This window comes from Schistocerca nitens, chromosome 12 (assembly GCF_023898315.1).
Source record: "Schistocerca nitens isolate TAMUIC-IGC-003100 chromosome 12, iqSchNite1.1, whole genome shotgun sequence".
Taxonomy (NCBI): Eukaryota; Metazoa; Arthropoda; class Insecta; order Orthoptera; family Acrididae; genus Schistocerca; species Schistocerca nitens.
The window spans coordinates 153,041,276-153,067,237 of NC_064625.1; the positions used below are offsets into that span (position 1 = coordinate 153,041,276).

At 42.9% G+C, this 25,962-nt stretch overlaps 1 protein-coding gene across 1 annotated transcript in view; it reads left to right on the plus strand.

The window, feature by feature from the left end:
- The window catches only part of LOC126215115 (angiotensin-converting enzyme-like), a 398,784-nt gene extending 375,157 nt beyond the window's left edge, over positions 1-23,627 (plus strand). Inside the window, exons 13-14 of the mRNA XM_049941769.1 lie at positions 12,242-12,508; positions 21,465-23,627. Coding sequence (XP_049797726.1) covers positions 12,242-12,508; positions 21,465-21,690 — 493 coding nt within the window. The 3' untranslated portion in view covers positions 21,691-23,627. The remainder of the gene's footprint in view (positions 1-12,241; positions 12,509-21,464) is intronic.
- Positions 23,628-25,962: the final 2,335 nt, after the last annotated feature.

Genomic DNA, 25,962 nt, shown 5'->3' on the forward strand with positions numbered 1-25,962 from the left:
GACGATACCCCATAGGCCCGCAGCTTGATTAGAAGTCACTTGTGAGGAACGGTGTCAAAAGCTTTCCGGAAATCTAGAAATACTGAATCAACTTGAGATCCCCTGTCGATAGCGGCTATTACTTAGTGCGAATAAAGAGCTAGCTGCGTTGCACAAGAACGATGTTTTCTGAAACCGTGCTGATTACGTATCAATAGATTGTTCCCTTCGAGGTGATTCATAATGTTTGAATACAGTATATGCTCCAAAACCCTACTGCAAACCGACATTAATGATATAGGTCTGTAGTTCGATGGATTACTGCTACTACCCTTCTTAAACACTGGTGTGACCTGCGCAATTTTCCAGTCTGTAGGTACAGATCTATCGGTGAGCGGGCGGTTGTATATGAATGCTAAGTAGGGAGCTATTGTATCAGCATAATCTGAAAAGAACCTAATCGGTATACAATCTGGACCTGAAGACTTGCCCGTATCAAGCGATCTGAGTTGCTTCGCAACCCCTAAGGTATCTACTTGTAAGAAACTCATGGAAGCAGCTGTTCGTGTTTCAAATTCTGGAATATTCCATTCGTCTTCCCTGGTGAAGGAATTTCGGAAAACTGCGTTCAATAACTCCGCTTTAGCGGCACAGTCGTCGGTAACAGTACTATCGGCACTGCGCAGCGAAGGTATTGACTGCGTCTTGCCGCTTGTATACTTTACATACGACCAGAATTTCTTCGTATTTTCTACCAAATTTCGAGACAATGTTTCATTGTGGAACATATTAAAGGCATCTCGCATTGAAGTGCGTGCAAAATTTCGCGCGTCTGTAAATTTTAGCCAATCTTCGGGATTTCGCGTTCTTCTGAACTTCGGATGCTTTTTCCATTGCCTCTGCAACAGCGTTTGGACCTGTTTTGTGTACCGTGGGGGATCAGTTCCATCTCTTACCAATTTATGAGGTATGAATCTCTCAATTGCTGTTGCTACTATATCTTTGAATTTGAGCCACATCTCGTCTACATTTGCACAGTCAGTTCGGAAGGAATGGAGATGGTCTCTTAGGAAGGCTTCTAGTGACACTTTATCCGCTTTTTTAAATAAAATTATTTTGCGTTTGTTTCTGGTGGATTTGGAAGAAATGGTATTGAGCCTAGCTACAACGACCTTGTGATTACTAATCCCTGTATCAGTCATGATGCTCTCTATCAGCTCTGGATTGTTTGTGGCTAAGAGGTCAAGTGTGTTTTCGCAACCATATACAATTCGCGTGGGTTCGTGGACTAACTGCTCGAAATAATTTTTGGAGAAAGCATTTAGGATAATCTCGGAAGATGTTTTCTGCCTACCACTGCTTTTGAACAAGTATTTTTGCCAACATATCGAGGAAATGTTAAAGTCCCCACCAACTATAACCGTATGAGTGGGGTATTTATTTGTTACGAGGCTCAAGTTTTCTCTGAGCTGTTCCGCAACTATATCATCGGAGTCTGGGGGTCGGTAAAAGGATCCAATTATTAACTTGGTTTGGCTGTTAAGTATAACCTCCACCCATACCAATTCGCACGGAGTATCTACTTCGACTTCACTACAAGATAAACCACTACTGACAGACACAAACACTCCACTACCAATTCTGCCTACTCTATCTTTCCTGAACACTGTCTGAGACTTTGTAAAAATTTCTGTAGAACTTATTTCAGGCTTTAGCCAGCTTTCCTGTACCTATAACGATTTCAGCTTCTGTGCTTTCTATCAGCGCTTGAAGCTCAGGGACTTTCCCAGCACAACTACAACAATTTACAACTAAAATTCCGACTGTTCCTTGATCCAAGCACATCCTGTATTTGCCATGCACCCTTTGAGATTGCAGCCCACCCCGTACTTTCCCGAGGCCTTCTAACCTAAAAAACCGCCCAGTCCACGCCACACAGCCTCCGCTACCCGTGTAGCCGCCAGCTGAGTGTAGTGAACTCCTGACCTATTCAGCGGAACCCGAAACCCCACCACCCTATGGTGCAAGTCAAGGAATCTGCAGCCAACACAGTTGCAAAACCGTCTGAGCCTCCGATTCAGACCCTCCACCCGGCTCTGCTGCGCCAAAGGTCCGCAGTCGGTTCTGTCAACGATGCTGCAGATGGTGAGCTCTGCCTTCATCTCGTAAGCAAGACCGGCAGCCTTCACCAAATCAGATAGCCGCTGGAATCCAGAGAGAATTTCCTCAGATCCAAAGCGACACACGTCATTAGTTCCGACATGTGCCACCACGTGCAGCTGGCTGCACCCTGTGCTCTTCATGGCATCCGGAAGGACCCTTTCCACATCAGGAATGACTCCACCTGGAATGCACACGGAGTGCACACTGGATTTCTTCCCCTCCTTAGCCACCATATCCCTAAGGGGCCCCATTACGCGCCAACTACCAATAAGCCCACCCTCTGTGATTGCCCGGACCTTAAAGACTGAGAATCATCCTCTGAAACAGGGCAGGCAGCTGCATCTGGCTCAGCCAGAGACAGTGCCTGAAACCTGTTTGTCAGACGCACCGGGGAGGCTTTCTGATCAGCCTCCGGGGACGTCTTTCGCTGCCTGCCACGCCTTGGAACGACCTCCCAATCAACCACAGGCGAGGGCTCAGCCCCACTGTGGGCAGCAACCGGGGCAACCACAGCGGCAGACCGATCTGGGGACAGACGGGACGAGGTTGATATCCCCGTGATACCCAAGTCCGGCTCCACACAGTGGTGCCCATTGGCAACAGCCTCAATCTGCGCGACCGAAGTCAGCGCCACTTGCAGCTGTGAGCGAAGAGATGCCAACTCAGCCCTCATCCAAACACAGAAATCACAGTCCCTGTCCATTCTAATCGATGTTGAACAATAGTTACTGAAACACGAGTCCGTGCCTAGATAACGCAAGGGAAACATGCAAAGAATGTATTAACTAACCTGTACAAATGCCTAATGACTGCGCTACAATCTGCCTGAATTTACGATTACAGTAACTAAAACTCGAAATTACACCACCTATACGAAACTCACACGCAATTTAAGTAAGGATCTAAGAGTTAAACACTAAAGCGCAATGCTACAACTCTCAAATACTGTAATACACCCGAAATTTATGAATTAAACAATGCAAGTACCCAAAAACATGCAAAGAAATTAAGAATTAAACTATGTAACAAATAAGTAAGCTTCGGTTCACTCAGAGACTCCTGGACACTTCCCTTGATGAGAGCCCTTCCTGGCCCAAAGTATCAATGAGGACGTGATCAAACCGTGGTATTGACCATCTAGGTATGGTTGAACTACAGGCAACCAGAGCTGTGTACCTCCTGCCTGGTGGAGATCGGCTGTCGGACCCGCTCCGTCTAATAGGTGCTGCTCATGCAGGGTTGTTTACCTCAGTGGGCAGGTTTAGTGACATCTCTGAACAGTCAAAGGGACTGTGTCTGTGATACAGTATCCGCGGTCAATGTCTGTCTTCCAGAGTTCTGGGAACTGGGGTGATGCAAAACTTTTTTTGATGTGTGTATATACTTACTTTCACTGTCAGTGATCTCCTCCAATATCATCACAAAAAAAGGAATGATCACCTACAGCCACAAAGCACAAACTATGCTTCAAACACTGTGACTACTAAAATGCACTAATTCATAGAAGTGCCTCGATGTACAGTAGCTGTCTCTGTCTTTCAATAGCATAAGCGGTTTCTTGTGAAAGGCAATAATAATAAAATAATGATTTCTGCAAGCAGACACCAGTGGTAGTCAAACGTTTACAGTAATTGATGACCTGAAATACACTATACAGTTTCAGGGAACCATGGTGTTGACACTAAAGCTTCAGCAGAGAATTGGATACCATCCCCTCTGACATAATCCTCAGAAAAATTCAGTGGCTCAAATTTTCAGATAGTATGCTGTGGTAGTTTTAGAGCAACTTGTAATGGGCAGCAGTATATCTATGGGAATGAAAAGCTGTCATGGAAGTGTGCTCACTTAAGAAGGCCACAAGAGTCAGTCCTGTGCCTTTGCAAGCAAATAACATTTCTTTAGTTCCGTCCTGCACTAAACATTATTTCTATCTGATGACATCCAGCTTTATCCTGATGATATCATCAATAGTACTATCATCCAATATCTGCCCCCCAGGGGGTCCACAACTCTTTTGTGGATACGTGCGTAGCGAGCACGGGACCCCGAGCTAATGTGGCCCTCCTTCCTTTCCGGGCTGCATACCTTCCTTTTCCGCATCCTTCCCTCTCCCCCATCTTCGCCCCTCCTCCCCTCACCTCTGGCCCTTTCCTTCCCTTTCTCCCCCTCTGGGAGTATGGTTTGTGCCTATGTCCGGAGACGAACGCTCGTAAATGTACCGCATTCTTCACCTTCTCTGCTTGTATGTCATCATCCTTCCTTTGTCCTCTTTTCCTTACCTCTTCTTTACCCTTTTCTCCGCTGCGGCGTTTGAGACCTCTCCTCTTCCCTTTCTCTTTCTTTGTTTTGCCCTTTCTCTTTCTTCCTCCCTGTGCGTGTCTGAAGGCCGACCCACGCATTTTTGTGTGTAGCCGGTGACGGGGTAACGCGTAATTCCCCGCCCCGGGTAGACAGGTAGGACACGTACGTACCCCCTGGTAACAGCGAGGCCCAGGGAGGGGTGATTACCAGAGCTGATACCTTCCGAAAGTGCCAATTGGTCCCTCTGTCCGTTTGTCGGGAGGTGTGACCTGAGGTGTGAACAATCACCTAAGGCGGGAGTGCCCTCAGAGAGGGCCCCCACAAGGGAGGAGCGTGCCATCGGAGACGCCGGTAATCATGGGGGATTCTTCCGCAATGGTTTCCTCACCTTCCACTATGTCTGCTCACAAGCGTAAGTTCACCGAGTCTCAGCCACAGACAGTTCTTCCATCGTTGCCACAGTTCCTTGTTGTTTCTCGGTCTGACGAAGGTCACGACTTCTCCGCAGTCAACCCTTTCATTATTCAGAAAGGTGTCGACGCAATTGCAGGTCCTGTAAAGTCTTGTTCCAGATTACGAAATGGCACCTTGTTGTTAGAAACAGTCAGTGCCCTCCAGGCACAAAAATTGGTGCGTATTTCACTGCTCCACACCTTCCCTGTCCGGGTTGAAGCGCACCGCACTTTAAATTCCTCACGTGGAGTCGTTTATACACGCTCCCTCGATGGATTGCCTGACGAAGAAATTCAGCACTACCTGTCTGACCAGGGCGTAACGGCTGTTCATAGAGTTATGAAAAGGGTTGACACAAACATCATTCCAACCCGCACTGTCTTCTTGACATTTGACAAAGTTCAACTCCCATCGAAAATCAAAGCAGGCTATGAGATAATTTCCGTTCGCCCTTATGTCCCAAACCCTACGCATTGCTATCGGTGTCAGCGGTTCAGGCACACCAGCCAGTCCTGTTCCAATCCGGACAAATGTGTTAAGTGTGGCAAGGATGCCCATGAGGGTGGTTGTCCACCTCCATCCCCTCACTGCATCAACTGTATGGGTGACCACGCTGCTTCCTCTCGTGATTACCCCATTTTTAAGGACGAAAAGCTCATCCAGGAAATTAGAGTGAAGGAAAAGGTGTCGACCTTTGCTGCTCGAAAATTATTCACCAGTCGACAGCCCACCGTGCCTCAGACAGGAAAATACAGCACTGTCCTTGCTTCTCCTCGGCCAACAAAGGAGGCGGCCACACAGACTTGTGACCTCACCTTCAGTGCCACGGTCGTCAGATCGGCCAGCGCAAAGATCGCCCGTTCAACCTCACCACTTTCGCCTGCCCACTCTATGGCTCACCCTTCATCGTGTTCTGCTAAATCTCGAGCCCACAAGTCAGACACCAAGACTTCGAAAAAAGAGCATACTCGTGAAGACTTTTTACGTGCCCCAACTTCACAACCATCAGTTCCTCCTCCTTCTAAACATCATATTTCCAAGAAGGCTGCAAAGAAACCCAGTTCCTCTCCTTCTCCGCCAAGGCGTGTCCCATCTACAGCACCACCTGGCGGAAATCGCCCTCGGCCGTCTTCTGTGTCGCCGAGGCGCACTGCTGGCGGCCGATCAACCGGCCGATCGCTGGTGGCAGGAGCTGCTCCTGAACAACTTATGGATCAGGATCTTCTGCCTTCGGCTGAGTGCCATTCCATGCTGTCGGTCGCAAGCTCTGAGCAGTCGTTGAGTTGACGGCAACCTTGGTCACATTCCTCCATTTTCTGTTGACCCTATGTCCATTATCCACTGGAATATCCACGGCATTCGAGCCAATCGGGATGAATTGTCGATCCTCTTACGATCCTACTCGTCGGTCATCTTCTGTCTTCAGGAAACAAAGCTGCGTCCCCACGACCACTTTGTTCTCCCCCATTTCCAGTCCGTCCGATATGATCTCCCCTCTGTTGAAGGCACTCCAGCCCATGGAGGACTCATGATTCTTCTCCATGATACTCTCCATTATCACCCAATCCCCTTAAACACTTCCTTCCAAGCTGTCGCTGTCCGTCTTTCCCTTTCTGGATACACCTTCTCTCTTCGTACTGTATACATTCCATCGTCCACACCAATGGCACGAGCTGATCTTCTTCTTCTTGGTCAGCTTCCACCCCCCTATTTGCTTGTTGGGGACTTCAATGTCCACCACCCGCTTTGGGGATCTCCACATCCTTGTCCACGTGGCTCACTATTGCTAGACGTCTTCCACCAAGCGGATCTAGTTTGCCTCAACACTGGGGATCCTACATTTTTATCTGCCTCCACGACAAATTTATCTCATTTGGACCTTGCGGTCGGTACTGTTCCGCTAGCTCGGCACTTCGAATGGTTCGCCCTTGATGATACACACTCGAGTGACCACTTTCCATGTGTCCTTAGACTGCAGCCTCAACGGCCATATATGCGCCCGCGACGCTGGAAGTTAGCTCAAGCCGATTGGACACTTTTTTCGTCTCTAGCGACATTCGATGACCATCCCTTTCCCAGCGTCGACGATGAGGTCACACATTACCGATGTTATTCTTGCAGCTGCGGAACATTCAATACCATGCACCTCCGAATTGCCCCAGCGCCCCCCAGTTCCTTGGTGGAACGAGGCATGCCGTGACGCAATATGTGAGCGGCGACGTGCTCTTCGCATTTTTCGCCACCATCCTACTTTGGCCAACTGTATCCGCTATAAGCAGTTCCGTGCGCGATGCCGTCGCGTCATCTGCGATAGCAAGAAGGCAAGCTGGAAATACTTTATTAGCTCATTTAACACCTTCACTCCCTCCTCGGAAGTTTGGAGTCGGCTTCGACGGTTATCAGGCGCGCCTAGTTTCTCCCCAGTCTCTGGGCTCACTGTCGCGCGTGATACATTAGTGGACCCCGTCGCAATTTCTAACTCATTGGGTCAGCACTTTGCTGAGATTTCGAGCTCTTCAAATTACCCGCCAGCGTTTCTCCCGAAGAAACGTGCAGCGGAAGTGCGACATCTTGCTTTCTCCTCTCAAAATCGCGAAAGCTACAATACTGTTTTCTCCATGCGGGAACTCCAACATGCACTCTCTTCTTCTCGCTCCTCCGCCCCAGGACCAGATGGTATCCACGTCCAAATGTTGCTGCATTTATCAACCCATAGTCTGCGTTACCTCCCTCGCCTTTATAATCGAATTTGGACCGACAGTACTTTTCCCAGACGATGGCGGGAAGCTATCGTCGTTCCTGTTCCGAAACCTGGAAAGGACAAACATCTCCCCTCTAGCTATCGCCCCATTTCTCTCACGAGTAGTGTCTGTAAGGTTTTGGAGCGTATGGTGAATTACCGTTTAGCTTGGTGGCTGGAATCCCGCAGTCTTTTAACACCTGCCCAATGCGGATTCCGAAAGCATCGTTCTGCAGTTGACCATCTTGTTGCTCTCTCCACTTATATCATGAACAATTTTCTCCGGAAACGCCAAACGGTAGCAATATTTTTTGATCTGGAGAGAGCATACGATACCTGTTGGAGGACAGGCATCCTCCGCACACTGTTCTCTTGGGGCTTTCGAGGTCAGCTGCCCCTTTTTCTTTGCGAATTTATGGCAGAGCGCACATTTAGGGTGCGGGTGATCACTACTCTCTCCCGTACCTTCTCCCAAGAAAACGGGGTACCCCAGGGCTCCGTGCTGAGTGTTGTACTGTTTGCCATTGCCATAAATCCAATTATGGATTGTCTCCTTCCTGATGTCTCGGGCTCCCTCTTTGTGGACGATTTTGCGATCTACTACAGCTCTCAACGGACCAGCCTTCTTGAACGACGTCTTAAAGGATGTCTCGATCGCCTCTACTTTTGGAGCATCGAAACCGGCTTCCGTTTTTCTCCCAGTAAGACCGTTTGTGTTAATTTTTGGCAACGTAAAGAGTTTCTTCCACCCTCCTTACATCTAGGACCTGTCAACCTTCCGTTTTCAGACGTCGCTAAATTCTTGGGTCTTATGCTTGACAGAAAACTGTGCTGGTCCTCCCACGTTTCCTATCTTTCGGCTCGCTGTCTGCGATCCCTCAACACCCTCCGTGTCCTGAATGGTACCTCCTGGGGAGCGGACCGAGTGGTCCTTCTCTGCCTCTATCGCGGTTAGTGCGCTCGAAATTGGATTATGGAAGCATAGTCTACTCCTCTGCTCGGCCGTCTATTCTTCGGCGTCTCGACTCTATCCACCACCGTGGATTACGTTTAGTGTCTGCAGCTTTTTACACTAGCCCTGTGGAAAGCCTTTATGCTGAGACTGGTGAACCTCCGCTGTCCAATCGGCGAGCAGTCCTTCTGAGTCGTTATGCTAGCCATCTGTCTTCGATGCCTGGTAATCCGGCCCATGACATTTTTTTCGACACCTCCTTGGATGTAGGGTATGCAGGCCACCCTTCCTCCCTACTACCACCAGGAGTCCGCTTCCGTCAACTGCTCCATTCTCTTTCCTTCCGCTTTCCTAAAACCTTCTTGACAACTTGGGGTACAGCATCGCCTTGGCTCCGTCCCCGGATCTGCCTGCTCCGTGACCTTTGTCGATTTCCCAAGGATGGTACCCCTTCACTTGTTTATCGTCGGGCATTTGCTGCTCTATGTGCACAAATGACGGAAGCCACATTTATTTACACCAATGGCTCAAAAACATCATTAGGTGTAGGGAGTGCCTATATTGTTGGCGACACCCCAAATCACTTTCGGCTTCCCGACCAGTGTTCGGTTTATACTGCGGAACTTTACGCTGTTCTCCAGGCTGTCCACTACATCCGCCGCCATCAGCGGATACAGTATGTTATCTGCTCGGATTCTCTCAGCTCTCTCCTCAGTCTCCAAGCTCTTTACTCTGTGCACCCTCTGGTCCACCGGATTCAGGACTGTCTGCGCTTGCTCCACCTGGGGGGCGTCTCGGTGGTGTTCCTCTGGCTCCCGGGACACGTTGGTATCTGTGGAAATGAGGCGGCCGATATAGCAGCCAAGGCTGCCGTCTCTCCTCTTCGGCCAGCTATTCAATCGATTCCCTTCGCCGATCTATGGAGCGTTTTATGTCGTCGTGTTGGTTTTTTATGGCATGCACATTGGTCGACACTTCCCCATAATAAATTGCGGAACGTGAAAGCTCTTCCTTGTGCTTGGACCTCTTCCTCCCGAACGCGTCGTCGGGAGGAGGTAATTTTAACTAGACTCCGGATAGGGCACTGTCTTTTTAGTCATCGACATCTTTTAAGCGGCGATGCTCCCCCACTCTGTCCCCACTGCTCTCAGCTGTGGATGGTAAGACACCTTTTAATTGAGTGCCCCTATTTTACTCCATTACGCGCCCGTCTACAGCTGTCGCCTGATATATCGTCAATTTTAGCAGATGACACACGCTCGGCCGATCGCGTTCTCGAGTTTATTAGTGCCAGTGAAATGACGTCAGTCATTTGAAGTATTTTTTGGGGACAACCAACCCCTTTCTGTAGTGGATTTTTAAGCTTTCCTTCTGCTTTTAGTTTTTCCAATTTTATGACTTTCGTTCCCATTGCAGCTGGGTTGCATTTTCGGTTTTTTACTGTTTCCTAAGTCACGGACCGGGCGCTAATGACAATAGCAGTTTTGCGCCCTAAAACAAAAACAAAACAAAAAAAAAATCCAATATCTGACAGTCTGTCTTCAATGTTGACATGGACACAAAATGTAGGACTTTAATTGAAAGCCTAAAAGTGTCAGATAATTTTGGTATCCTGTCTGAGGTTAATTAGACCTGAATTCTGTGAACAATGTCTCCATATTCTTTTAATGGTATCCTAATACCGTATCAGAAAACAGTGAAGAACTCTGGTGTAACTTTTGATGAGAACCTCAACTAGGCAGAACATACTGTCACCGTGTGCAGAGGCACTTCCACTACTCTGTATGCTCTCAAGAAATTTCGGTACACATTCTCACATGATTTGAAACAAAAACTTGTGCTTGTGCTATCACTCATTCTACTAAACCTCCACTTTTAAAGTGCAATCACACATGACACGATTAGTAAAAATTACAGATGAAATAACTGAATGCTTGAGTGTCTGTATCATAAGCCTATTTGACCCAGTCAGTGCTTCATATGTCAAGTTATGATAGTTTCGACCAATGAAGTTGTGCAACTATTCTGTTGTCTCATTATTTTTGTAAAACTAGATCTCATTTATCTAATATCCTAGCTGTGCCCATCCAACAAACAAAAATATTAAAAAACTGCCTCTCCATACTGCTGTTGTCTGCCTCTGCGCCGGCTGGGGTGGCTGTGCGGTTCTAGGTGCTACAGTCTGGAACCGTGCGACCGCTACGGTCGCAGGTTCGAATCCTGCCTCAGGCACGGATGTGTGTGATGTCCTTAGGTTAGTTAGGTTTAAGTAGTTCTAAGTTCTAGAGGACTGATGACTTCAGATGTTAAGTACTATAGTGCTCAGAGTCATTTGAACCATTTTTTTCTGCCTCTGCAATAAGCTGTTGTGTACAGTTCACACTATTCAATACCTTGTTGCACCTAAGGAAAAGTTGAAGCACTACGTTTCATGTGTTCCCTCAAAAACTAACCATTTCTGGCTGTCAAACAGTGGAGCAGAGTCTCACATGTTTTGCCAGTTAATCTCTCTTCGTTCCCAGCCACACCACTAGAAAGTGTCATCACATTATTACATCACCCCTTCTCTCTCTCTCTCTCTCTCTCTCTCTCTCTCTCTCTCTCTCACACACACACACACACACACACACACACACACACCTTTCTCGCATCCACTGATACTACTCTTGACATTTTAAATCTGCACCTGTCTACAATTTCATTATTATTAGCTGACAAATCCAGCAATGGCCAGACTTTTCATTTTGCCAATTTTCTATTAGAAATTAAAACTTGCATGTACTCTGGTGGTAGACACTGTGAGATGATTCAGGATGGTTTCTCCATGCAGCCAATTCATGTGTTATCTACAGTGCTATTTTGTAAATGTGTCTAGGGGAATGCCACTTCATAGCTCTATAAACTGCTATTGTTTCTGTATACAACCATTGGCACTATGCAATTGGAAGCAGTCAGAAGTGCTGCCATGTGTCAGGAATTTCTTCCAGTTGACTTGACTGTAGGAGTGTCTTAGTAAAGAATAAATGTATTAAAACTTCATACATGATGTGGCATTTTTCCACATATCTCGATGTTTGTGATGTGATATCTCCGAAACTATGATTGGTATGTAGCTCTTACCCTCACAGTAATTGTTGCCCGACTCTAAGAGATGTGTGTATCAACTTCAGTTGAAATTGGTTCATTGGTTGAGGAGGAAATGTGCGTGCACACACACACACACACACACACACACACACACACACACACACACACACACACACGTATGGATTCCACCTTTTACTGAATGAATATAAAGAGTTCTTTTCTTCTAGAACTACAACTGTTTTCACTGTTTGTCATTACTTTCCTTGCATTCCATATTAGATGTAAGAACTCTTGTAATGATTTTATTTTAGTGCATATAATACAAAATATGAATAATGCTTGGTAGAAGTAATGGAGAGCTTAATGGATCTAATCTTGTCATGATAAATAAACAAGCAAGCTAAGTTTATGAAATGGGAATATTTTCTCCAATCTCTTCCTCTACTTTTCCAGACAGAAGGACTTCAGAGCCCACAAGCTAGCTATCTTGATTTGCTGCAGCTTTTTGCTTGTTTCTAATTTTTCTGTTTGCACTTTCTATATATCTTGATATTCCAATCTGACAGGAAGGTAATGGTAGCAGGGCTGTCGGCTCCGTGGCTAGACGTCGTCAACCAGGTTATGGGCATAACTGAGCTAGACGTCAAGCCCCTGCTGAGGTATTTTGAGCCTATCAGGTCTCTGCTGCTGAGCGACGTGGCTCCTGACACACCTCGCTTAGCAAAATTTGAGAGGCAGGCTCTGCCACCTGATGTGGCAGAGGAGAAGCCTACCGAACTGTCGGCAGTTACCGAAGCGGACACGTCTTCGACAACGCAGGCCGTATCTTCGAGGTAAGTCCTGTACTGTTCTATACTATTGTACACTGTGCGCACATTATAGGAGCATGTGTCTTCTGCAGGTGACTAAATTGAGGGCAGCCTGGATTGCAAGAGTTTTTCTTTTAAGAACGGGCCTGAAGAAGTGTACGAATGGGTGATAACCACATAGAAGTTCTCCTGTAGTGTTTATAAACAAATTACTTACTTACTTAATTGTCAGTTTGGGACATTGCAGATCATGCACCGACTGTACAGACAGTGTGTCCTGTGCAGCTTCCATCCATTTTTCTTGTGAATCCTGGTCTTTCTGTAGTTCATCCTCCCATCTCATCCTCAATCGACCCTGGGAAACTTTCCCTCTGCACACTACTTTTGCGCTATCATTCTTACAATATGTTCAACCCACTGCAGTTGCTTAACCTTTGATTTTTGTAAAATATTGGGCTGATTGTGCGGTGTATGTTTCTTCTGTTTTCAGTATCCTTTATCCTATTTCTTCCTACACTAGTTCATAAAACTTTCTCATGATCTTTCCTTGTAAACCACCAGTTTTCCTCTATCAGTCTTGGTGGTAATTGATGTTTCTACGTCACATAACAGCGTTGGTGCAGTTATTGTATTATATGCCTTCATTTTAACTTTGAGATTGCCCTTGATTTCACGGTTGGTTTTAGGCTGTTTTATGATTTGGAAGTGTTAAAAATTTCTCGTTTTACTTATGATCCCAAGTATTTAATGTTTTCAACTATCTTCAGTTTCATCTCTCCTAACTGTGGATCCCCAGACACACTATGGTTCATCCTTCTACTTAATCCCATCACTTAAATCTTTCCTGGGTTGGTTCTCAAACCCGCCTTCCCTGCTCTTCCACACAGGTAGTTCACTATTTCCAAAATTTATTCTCTTGACTCTGATATAGCTGTCACATCATCTGCACATGTCAGCATTTGCAGATTTCCGTTCAGATTCGTGCCTTTGCCTACCTTTTTCATCTTGTGTACAATTTTTTTTGAGGCAGAAGTTCAATAATGTTGGTAACAATGTACCCTCATTCACATGTGCACTTTTTGACATTCCTGTTTAACATCTTACATTAATTTTTGCCTTTGAAGTACAAGTTTTCACCAATTTTATTAATTTTTTAAGTAACCAAACTCCCTAAGGATGTTGTATAGGCTCACTCTATGGAAAGTATTGTATACCTTTGAAAAATATAAAAAGTTGGCGCAGACTGGCTTGTGAAATGTGCAATACTTTTCCCGGACTTGTCTCAACGTAAGTTACAGATGTTCCTGACTTGCAACCTGGTTGGTAATTCCATATTATTTCCTCAGTGCATGGCTTAAGTTTTGCCAGTATTATCAAGTTAAGACATTGTTGCTCATATTCAGTAGTGAGATCCCTGTATAGTTATTAAATTCCCTCGTGCTTTTCTTATGCTTTACTACAATAACAGCTAGATTCCATTCTGTTGGCATCTTTTCCTTCTTCCATGTAATTTCGATTAGTTTGAGTAACTCCTCAATAGTCTCTGATATTATCTGACCTTTTCCTGTTACTTTCTTCTTTGGTGTATTTATTGTCTTTCTCAAATACTCTTCTGTAATGCCAACAATTTCATAGTTCCTTTCTTGTCCTGTTTGCTGAAAAAAACTCTTCTGGTTCTTCTGCATAGTATTCTGCTCCTCTTTGTAGTTTTATTTCTTTATCACCTTCCCATCTTTATCATTAGGAATTAGAGACTCATCTCTTCTTCTAATTCCACTTGTGAGTGAACAGGAATGGCTATTATAAAATACAATGGCCCATATCTTTACGAGTATTTCTTTCTAAACGTATGATAATATTACATTTGTTGTCAGTTTAACAGTTACTATCTCCTGTAAGAAAAAGCCATTTTTTCGTATCCTCTGTATGCCGCTAGTTTAATGTTTGTTTGAAATTCTTTTTAATCACAAAAAATACACTCATATATATCATACTAATGCTACTTCAGCACGACAGAGAGGCTGCATACATGAAAGGAACTGAGCAATTTGATATTAATTGTCAAACTGTTCCCTTACACTGTGACAAGTTCCATCAGAACAGGTAAACTCATTGGCAGCAGACCAACATTTCATTGCAGACATCTTTATACCTTGCCAGAATGCACACATAGTGGAGCTCCTCAAGAAAGTGGTGTGCAGAAATGTTTTTGTGTGGTGGAAAGAACAAACGCAGATGTGAGCAGGCTTGAACAAGTCCTACTATGAAGGCAACTTCCACAAAATGAACATGTTTGGTAAAACAAACACACACACACACACACACACACACACACACACACACACACACAAAACACCACCATCGCAATCAGCTTTGTCATCAGCAGAAGATTTTTTGTCTCATCAGAGACCTTGTCTTTGTCATACTCAAGGATTTGTAGAAAACTGCTCATGCTCATGTACTGCCACTGAGTTGCCATTTATTATCAAACTTTTAACAACAAAAGAACACTGATTGGGGTCAAAAATTATTGTACAAAATTTATTTTATTTGTGACTTCCACCTTGTAAAATACCACACCAGTTTTAGAATGACATTGCTTCTCGAATATTGGCTTCTTAAGTTTGCTGCCATATCAGTTTGGCACTGGACTCTTGATCTTGACAGCATTGGTATATATTGTTGCTCCAGAAATAAATGTGTGAGGGTAATGAAGTTTCTAACCATATGCCTAAGTGAAAAGTGCCTATCGGACACCTACTCTCACTGCTTCTCATAACTAAGTCAGTATCACAAAGATAAGAAAACTCTATTGAAATCAAAACAGTATGTGCTAGACACTGTATTTATTATATTTTGCATTCATGAAAAATACTGCTACACTGTTTAAAGTTCCTTCACATTACGTTAACATACATAGTTTCACAACTCTTCTCAAATTAACCGTTCTTTTAATATTCAGTCTGATCGCTTTAAAATATTATGCATCATCTCATTTCCTACAAAACTAAGTGAATCAATCATTGTTAATATTTGCATCTACTTTACGTGCTCCGCTGTGTAACTGTGCATACCACGTTTTCCTACAACTCATTCTGCAGTTCCCCTCAGATTGCGCACTGCACGCCAAGTCGGCAGCTGCAAAACCGCTCGTACAATCGGATGACGGTGTGAGCCCGTCATTCTGACTCATTCCGAAGGTATTTCATTGCATTCCAGTCAGATCTCTGGGCAGTTCACTCCATTTCAGGAATGTTATTATCTACAGACCATTGTCTGGGACGCTTCTTTGTGACTGGGTGCACTGTCATGCTGATACAAAAATATTGCCTCTATTGTACACAGTACACAAAGCTGGAAAATGTATTCACACACACACACACACACACACACACACACACTATAGCATGATTCATCACTACAAAGTACTCATTTCTCTGTCCAGCAGGTGTCGCTCTTTACACCGACTTGGGCATTATTACCATTGAATACAAAAATGTGTGCCTTATGAAGAGCTGCTTGACAATTGCACCCCATCCTTTCAACTTCCTACACACAGTCGTCGTGTTAGCTGGACTCACGGTAGCACTTACAGCTTATGAGTGATTCGTTCCACCGATATCGTGCGAATGTTTAAAACCGCCCTCTGCAACGATCAACTGACCCTGTCCGTCAGTTCGTGAGGTCTGTCTGGTCTCTGTTTAGCTGTGGATGTTCCACTTTGCAATTTCATCACCGTGGATCAAACTGGGCAACTTCAGAAGGCTTTCAAGCTAATGGATTTCTCACTGAAGTGACTTCCAGTGACTAGTCCACATCTAAAGGCGCTGAGCTCCACTGACCAACCAATTCTACTGTTACTGCTTCTCTACTGACGACATAATACACCCGCACCCCTCCATTTATACTGGCAGGTCCACCACATATCCAGTGGTCAAGTTTGCAGTACGTAAGAGTGTCTGGATACTGTTGATAAGATAACGTTATTAAATGAGTACATATTATATTCCCGACTTTTTAGTATATAGCTAAAGTGTGTGTGTCTATATGAGGCAGCTAAATCATAACACCCCTTGTATCTTCTCAGCCGTAATAGATACAAAGGTGCCGTTTGGACGTGATGATGTCGCGCAAATATTATTCAGTTATTATTGGACAACTGTGATACCAAAAAAGTAGACAACATACAGTATTAAAATACTACTAGATGTTAATACAGTTTAAGTAACAGAAATACAAATGTAAATGAGAAGGCCCTTATTTGTCACAATTATTTTGTACATATTTGTTTTTTATTTGAAAATAGTTAAAACTGATCACAATACGAAGCAAATACACACAAAGATGCAAAATACATTCTGTTCACGATACAAAACTTTACTAAAGCGTGTGCTCAAAATGCTTCCCCTCTGCTGCAATGCACATTTGTAGTCGCCGTTTGAATGATTTGTGAACGGCTGCGAGGGTGTCACATGAGATATCAGCGCACGCTTTGACGATCTGTTGCTTCATATCGTCTGGAGTTGTTGGTATTTGAGCACACACTTTGTTTAATTGCTCCCCACAGAAACAAATCAAGAGGGGTCAAATCAGGAGACTGGGCTGGCCACTTAACTTCAGCTCGTCGTCCTCTCCAACAATCTCGGAACTTTCATTTAACAACTCTGTAGCCACACAGGAAGAGGGAGCAGGCAGCCGACGTGTTGAAACCACGTGCACTGATGCACAGTTAGTGGTACCTCTTCCAGCGAAATGGGCAGAATGTTTCGCAGGAACTGTGCGTAGTTATTGCCATTTAGTATACCCGGAATGACGTACAGCCCCACAATGACATTTCCGACAATGCCTCACCACACATTAACACTCCACAGTTGCTGATGCTGTACCTGTTGAAGCCAATGAGGGTTCTCTATTGACCAGTGATGCATATTATGTAAATTCACATTACTGTGGTTGATGAAAGTCACTTCATCAGTAAAAAGCACCCATTAAAAAAACGTCGGATCATCTTGTAGGCGCTGCAGAGCAAACCGGCAAAATTCCTGGCGCTGTTCAAAATCCACACTGCATAGTGCTTGTTGTAATGAGAGGTGAAATGGGTGAAATCTATGCCAGTGCAATATGCGTAGAACACTTCTCTGACTTATAGCACATTCCGAGGAGATACGTCGCGACAAAACAGTAGGGTCATTACGTGCCGATGCTAGAATGCCCTCTCGTGTACCTCACCAGTTGCAGTTTTCTGCCTTGTCCTCGGTATGGCGTTTCGTGGTCCCGATTCGAGTAGTCTCTTGCAAATACGTGCAAGAAGCTGGCGTGTAGGACACTCACGATCAGGATACAGCTCTGCATATTGCTTTATTACTCCAACAGCATTTCTTCTGCTTTCACCATACACTAGAAGCATATCTAACTTTTCTTCGTTGGTGTACATGTCTGCTCCAAGAAACTGTGACGGAAATGCGATGCCTCATTACCCCGGCAGCACATTTATACCCTTCTCTCCAGCTACCTCGTGTGTCACCTTGCGGCATTATTGAGAAGCAGGAAAATAACGCCTTCCCTGTTAAGTTCCTCAGTGGTCAACTGGAAAGGTTGCATTGGGCAACGCTGCTTCGAAGGGCGAACATGATAAGAGAACCTATCTGTGTCTCAAAAACTATTCGCCTAAATATTATGATATACACACATTTGAAACCGTCTTTTTAAGCCCTTCATGTTTCATTAAAATTTAACATAGGGTTCCATAAAAAAAAAACAAAGATGGCCTCATATCTCTGTAATAAAAAATAGCACAAACATGAAATGTGATGTATCCAAGTAGCTCCTGTCCCTGGAATTCAATGTCCAAACGCCATATTTTTATCTATTATGGTTGGGGAGATACAAGGGGTGTTCTGACTTAGCTGCCTCAACCTGTGTGTGTGTGTGTGTGTGTGTGTGTGTGTGTGTGTGTGTGTGTGTGTAGTCTAGGAAAAGAGGTAGATTTTGGTTCTGGGTGATTTTCCCAAAACCTATCTCTTTTCCTAGACTTCTCCAGCCTTTTCCTTCACACCACTTCCTTTCCCTTCAACCCTTCTGCCTGAAGAAGCCGGCCGAAGTGGCCGTGCGGTTAAAGGTGCTGCAGTCTGGAACCGCAAGACCGCTACGGTCGCAGGTTCGAATCCTGCCTCGGGCATGGATGTTTGTGATGTCCTTAGGTTAGTTAGGTTTAACTAGTTCTAAGTTCTAGGGGACTAATGACCTCAGCAGTTGAGTCCCATAGTGCTCAGAGCCATTTGAACCATTTTTGCCTGAAGAAGGAGCCACTGCCTCTGAAACCTTGCCCAATTACAACCCCCTTTTATGTGTGTGTTCTGCTGCTGAGACATTTCCTGTTGTTATTTAGCTAGCCCCGCATCATGCTACACAGTTTCTGGCTACTGTCAAAGTCTGCTTGGTACAAGAGTCTTGCCATCATCTCCTACCACCTCTTTTTCACTATTCTGGACCAGTCTTCGCCTTCTTTTTTCCCCCAAACAGTCTCTTGTGTTTCATCTTCATCTAATAAATCTTCCCAGACATCCTGTTATCTGCTGTCTTCACATGCCCATACTATTTTATTAATGAATTTCTCCCAATCTTGCCACACAGCGGTTTCTTGTGTGTTATTTTCCCAATACCTCCATTTGTCATCTTTTCCATTTTTGTTATATCTAGCCAACCTCTCAATAACTTCATTTCACTTGATTGCACCTTAATTTCTTCCCTTGCCTTCATGATCCAGACTTATGCAGTGTCCAAGAAAATTGGTACATCTATGAGTCTGCTCTACAACTGACACTCGGGTGTTAGCAGTGTGTTCATTGATCCAATTTGGCTATTTCTGTACTGTTCCTCTCTCAAATAGCATGAGGGGAAAATGAACATACATATCTTTCTTTGTGAGATCTGATTTTTATTATTTTATTATGAAAGAAATTGCCCACCATGTAGGTGGGAGTAAACAAAATATTGTTGCATTGGAATGAGGAAGTTGGTGATAGAAATTTTGCTAAAAGATCTTGCTGTAATGAGAAACGATTTGATTTTAATTATCTCCATCCAAACTTGAGTGTCACACCTGTGACTCTTCCCGAACTTTGTTATGCCACCCTCTTTCTTTTCTAAGACAGTTCCATGTTCACCATTCCTCTCACAGTCCACTTAAAGCTATTAGTTTGCCTTGCACATTTGCTTCCCTTTGTCTTTTCTTCCATTTTTCAGTACAATAATCCTCAGTATTGTGTTTGCTATAGGTCCGTCATATTTTCTTGTTGTGACCAGTAGTCCACATTTCTATGTATTAAATTTTAGGCTAAACTTTTGTACGCACTCTTCCAAAATGTGTAATTGCTGTCGTACTTCTGCCTCACTTCTCACCCACACCATCAAATCACCAGCAAACAATATTGATGCCATCCTCTCTCCTGTTTCACTTCTCACTAAATTGTCACTCACTATTATGAAAAGTTAAGGAAAAGAGCACCACATTGTTTCTCTGCTTCAGTCATCCTGATCTCTCTCCTCCTCACATTTTGTAATTATCTGTGTAGTGTGTGCCTCTGCCCCCTTCCTTCTTAGTACCTCTGCTGGGTTGATGAATAATGTAAAGAACTGTCCCAGAAAGAGCATCTATAGTGTTATAATTAATTTTTCTACTTCTGTGGCTTGAAGTGTTCCTCCCAATTACCAATCATAAAGTATTACTTTGCTCAGTGATTCTGTTTCACTTCAGCTGCACCATATGCATAATTAGCACTACAACTTATGATAGAGGAATTGATTTAAAAATAAAACATAACAAAAAATTGTGTTGATGGTTCCCACATTTATTTTAGAAATTGGATATTTGTGTAATGCAACACTTGATTCATTTGTTTATAAAGTGATACAGTTATTACATTTTTGATGCAACGCAATGTTTAGTATTTCCATTTGAAATTGATGATGATGTAAAAGCTACTCATCATAAGTTTAAGTTGCGCACCACGTTTTTCTGTTTGTATGTGAAGGCAAATATCTGAAAAAACTGTAGGGATTTTTGATACAGTCTCACTCATAAATAGATAGATTCAGGAGGAAAGTTTGTGAGTAAAATTCATTTCCATTATGCCAGATAAAGCATCCAACCGCAGACAGTTAGTGCTACCCATGTGAAGCCGGGGTGAGTCACTAGTTCATTATAAAACAGCACTTTTGCAATGTCGGGAAAAGACAAATAGCTACTTACCATAAAGATGACATGTTGAGTTCCAGACAGGTGCAACTGAGATATTTAAACATTAGTTTTCAGACACAGCCTTCATAAGAGAGCGACACACACACACACACACACACACACCTGTCATGTCTGACAGCTTGGACCAGAATGCTATCTTGTGGGGGTGGGGGGCAGGGAGGCGGCACATTTTGTTTTTTCTTTTACTGATGAAGGCTGTGTCTGAAAGATAATGTGTAAGTGTGCTAACTGTGCCTGTCTGCAACTTACCATGTCATTTTTACAGTAATTAGCAATCTATCTTTTGCTTACATTGTTGATATTCGAACCTGGAGTTTCCATTGTTTAAAAACAGTACTTTCACTGCTTAAAACTGATCTTTCACGCATTCATCCACATAATAATATCACATACGACATTAGCCCATATGTGTACACTAAACATGTGATCTGACCCTGTTACAAAGAAGCTAATAAAGTTTATACAAAATGTGCTAATTTATGATACATTAACAATGGAGTGCCTATTACCTTGAATTTTTTTATCTTATATCATTAACTTGAGCATTTGCAAGAAATAAAGCAAAACATTTGCATTAACTTACAAAAACGTTATTCCACAGCACAACAGAACATAAAACTACTAAAAATCCCTACAATTACACCCTAGCTGTGGCAACTACATTTCAGGCTACAGCACCTATAAGATTCTCTCATTGGTGTCTATTGTTGCTTTTGTCAGGTCTCAAGAAGTGGAGGGAACGGCAAAACCGGAGGGCGACAGTCCGAAATCTGGCCCGCTGCCCGGTACGGAACCCAAACCTGACAACGCAGCGGGCAGCCAGGCGATCCTGATAGGGAGCTTATCGCTCATCGGAATCGGGTTGGGAACCGGTGCTATCCTGGCGGGGCGGCACTTCTACCGGAAGAAGAAACAGCGCGAGAGGAGGAACCGCCGGCCCACATGACAAAATGGCCTCACCGAGACCAGGGTCTGACGGTCGTGCTCTCTGGTCTCGGTGGGTGGACGTTTCCACGGAGCTGCGTGGGTGGTACCGGAACTGGAACGTCACGGGGCGACCGCTGTCCAGTGTTCCGAGCTGCGTTCGCCGTGCACCGGACTGTGTGCCGGTAACCTTACCGCGTGTACCGCGAGAAAATGTGAGCCCACTTTTTGGCTCTTGTGATCTTGTGTTCTTGTCTGTGATATCGCTTTTAATGAAATGATATTTAACTGTGTAAGGATTCTCACAAATTTCTGTGCTTTTGAGAGATTCGAGGTTGATATCATTTATGGGAGGACCAAACTTGAACTCTTGCCTTTGCAATGTGGTATACGCATTATGTTGTTGAATTTCTGTGAAATGAGGGCAGAACTGCTTTGCGTGCATTGTTCAGGTGTTGCTATTGCTGGAACACATGTAACAGTAAACTGGTACTAGTGGGTGTTTGTGTGCAAAGTTAACTGTAAATTGTACATCACAAAAAGAGAAATAGAAATATGTTGTAATGAGTGATGCATCACATCTTGAAATGAGAATATATAGCAGTTTATTTGCAACACAATGTGTACATTATGTTGTTGAATGTCTGTTAAATAAGAATGAAATTTATAAATTGGTGTGTGTGTGTGTGTGTGTGTGTGTGTGTGTGTGTTGTTTGCGTTGCCATTGCTGAAATACGTGTAAAAGGTTTTTAGTTACTAGCATGCATAGTTGATTATACAAAGTTTATAAGAAGCAGAGAAAAAGAAATATGTTGTATATGAATGGCACACGACATCTTAAAATGAGAAATGTGACTGTTATATTTTGTACCCATTTTTGAAATTTTCATGTAACTTTCACTGTATTCAACTGTAAAAGTCTGACTGCCAAATTATATCTTTTAAGGTGAACAGTGAGTGTAATATGTCTGTATCAAAACTCTTGTCTGTACTTTCAGCATTGATACATCTGTAATTTTACCAACAATTCGGTAACTTCTTCTCAAGCACTAGAGTCCAGTTCAGGATTGGTGCAAATTGGAAGAGTTCAGGCAATCTGCATTATGCATTTGACCAATGTCAATAATGTTGTTCATTTCTGATGTTTAATTTGCAGCAGTAAGTGCCATTATTAACAGTGTCACTAAGGGATTTTGTATTTTGATTTTACAAATATTTAAGCAACCATTACTACAGAGCCACTTCTCTACATCTATGAGTATTGATGGGGATAATGAAATGAAAACTGATACTTGGTGCGACTTGGTAAGTGTCATCACAAAACATATTACATGACAGGATAGCGAATTGGTATTAAATTTCAAATGGCAAACTCAAATTTCCCCTGCAGTCTAGAGGGCCACATGTTAAATGTCATGCTACCTGTTTAAACTATGCTGAATGATAGCATTTCATAGTCTGGCTTGGCTGATAGCAGAAGGTCTCAATCATGTTATCAAAGACTAAATATGTAGCACCTAATCCCTGGGTCAGACCATATCCCCTCAATGGTGCGAAATCGTTAACTTCCTTCACTCCATCTTGGACTAAATTTCCACAAAATGAACATGGAATTTATCTGAAGAATTTAGAAACAATATTACACACTGTTAATAACACTTCACTTTTGAGCACACACAATAACAAAAAGCAATGGAGAAATCAGAAAAGAATAAATCCTCACTAGTTTGATAGGCAACCCTCCCCACCCAACACACACACACACACACACACACACACACACACACACACACACACACAGAGAGAGAGAGAGAGAGAGAGAGAGAGAGAGAGAGAGCGTGTGTTAAAATACATATAACGAATTTGTCTTGTAATTACAATAAGCTGTGCTTCAACTATTGTGAGAAGAAATTGTGCAATGAGCAGAGTGCATTAATAAATGCTCACAATGATATGTCAGTCATGAGTTTCAATTTTGCTGCTTGCATAAATGAACATAAGCAAAGTGTAATTGAATTAAAATATTAGTAATTAAAAGTATCAGCATGGTAAAGCATTCTGATGTTACATTTCAATAATGACCAGAAATAGCTAGTAGAGATTTCATGAAAAGGAGAATTTTTTTATGCAACATGCTTTAAACTGATCCAGTTCCAAAAGACAGTATGTTGGATAACAACTTCCTTCTGAATACTTCATAACAAGAGTCAGGTTTTAGGAATGCAGGATCTAAGCTGATAATTATCTGGAACACTATCGTCTCATTTTAGGTTTTTGCATGTTCAAAAGATAATATTTATGGCAGTCACTAGTATTTGAAAGGTATAAGTAGGTTTACAAAAAAGATAAATTTTCTGTTAGAATGTGGCTACTCATAGTCATTTACTTAACAAGATTATTTTTTATATTAATCAGCTACAAAATTTGATAAATGTAACCCAATGATGATAATACTACCTACCCAAAAATTCATCTGTGGAGCAGGAAGAGCTATTGAGGTAGTCAGATATTTTTATGTTTCTGTGCAAAAGTAAGGTTAAGTACTGGAAAGCGAGTGCTGTTTGTGTTCCTAATGCTATGTTTATGAATGCGATATATCTTCAGGTTGTGCTTTCATGAGTGAGCAAGGCTGTTGTTAGTACACATAATTTTTAAGCAGTTGTCTGTATGATGTAAAAGGATGGACACCGGTTATCATCTTTACAGCATGGTTCTGTGAGATGAAATGAATACATTGTGTCAGTGTGTGGAATTGGCCCATAAAATTATTCCATATGGCATCAACCAGTGGAAGTGTGCAAAGTAAATTATTTTTCTATCCTTTCATCATCAAAATCAGCAATTAAACATAGAGGAAATGTTGCTAGACAAAGAGTTAAAGATCAATAACACGTGATTTCCAGTTAAAGTTCTCATCAAACATGGATGACTAGAAATTGTTAAATAATACATTTTAAGTGGCTTCTAGACTATCAGTACTACTGGTTAGCAATATTGTGCAATGTGTTGGTGGTTTGTGGAATAAAATGTTGTTCCACCTCTTCCTTGCCTTCAGACGAACAACGTTTGTGTTAAAGTATTCTTTAGGTAGCTAGCATGTAGAGAGTTTTCCACTGTACACATGCTGATTTGATAAATGTACAGTGTTGAAGGGAGATTCATGTGCACAGAATGTCACTAAGGCACAGCACTGATTGAGGGTCATCACCCGTTGTGAAGGGATCACTTACGCTTAGGTGTCAGAGCCTGGCAGTGTTTTGCAATGCAGAGAACAAGAGGCACTGCCTACAATGACCAGAAACAGTAAGAAACTGAAAAGAAATGCCATTCTCTTCTTTTATGAGATTCACTTTGGATATGTTGTTCTGAGTAATGACATCTGTACACCCAGTGTTTTAATTCTTATATAAAACAACGAAATATGGAAGAGTTCTTTCAAAAATCATTACGTCATTTAGTAACGTAAATACTAGAAAGCTCTCTTCCCATCCTCAAACCTCTGCAAATTGAAAAGAAATTGCGTAGCAAGAATTGGTGGCAATGCATAGTACGTCCAGTGCACCAAGAAACTTCAAGAAAACCAACCACATAAGAAGATAATCAAGATAAAAGTTATAAAGAAGAATACTAGGATGAAATATCACTCATGAAGTTGTTGCTTCAGTTTCGCTATGTGAAGCCTTTTAAATACTTCATTTGGCTTAGTCCCGAGACAGTACTGGTTTTAGCTACTTCATTTGACATCGGTGTGAAGGGCATGGATAACACTCACTGAGGGAAGAGAGCTTTTTCGTAAATAAGTACAATCTTTAGAAAATAACAAAAGAAAATAAGACACTGCCTAGAGGAACCTAAGTAAAGAGCAAAGAAGATATAGGCTAAGACACACTGTAGTGTTACCTGAAGTAATCAAAATATTGAAGTAATTTTCGATTTGGTAAAACTCAAATAAGCGTGAACTGTCACAACAGACAGAGTAAAGGAGATAGGTGAGCCACAGCAACCTGGTCAACAGCAGAGTATAGACTGTTGTAGTTTCTATATGCTGATTACTAGACTTAGCATGGAAAGCCCTATAGTAGAAATATTTTAAAAAAACTAAAAAAGTTAGAAGAGCTAGATGAATTAAAAAGACAATTGGAGGAATTAAAAAGTATTATTAATACCCAAGGCCAGTCATTGGAGGAGGTATCAAGGAAAGTAGATAAGATTTGTTGTATAGTAGCTGCCTTTGTAGAGTTGCCTTCATAATTACAGAATAAGTAGAAAACTAATGCAGTTTCATAAAGGTGGT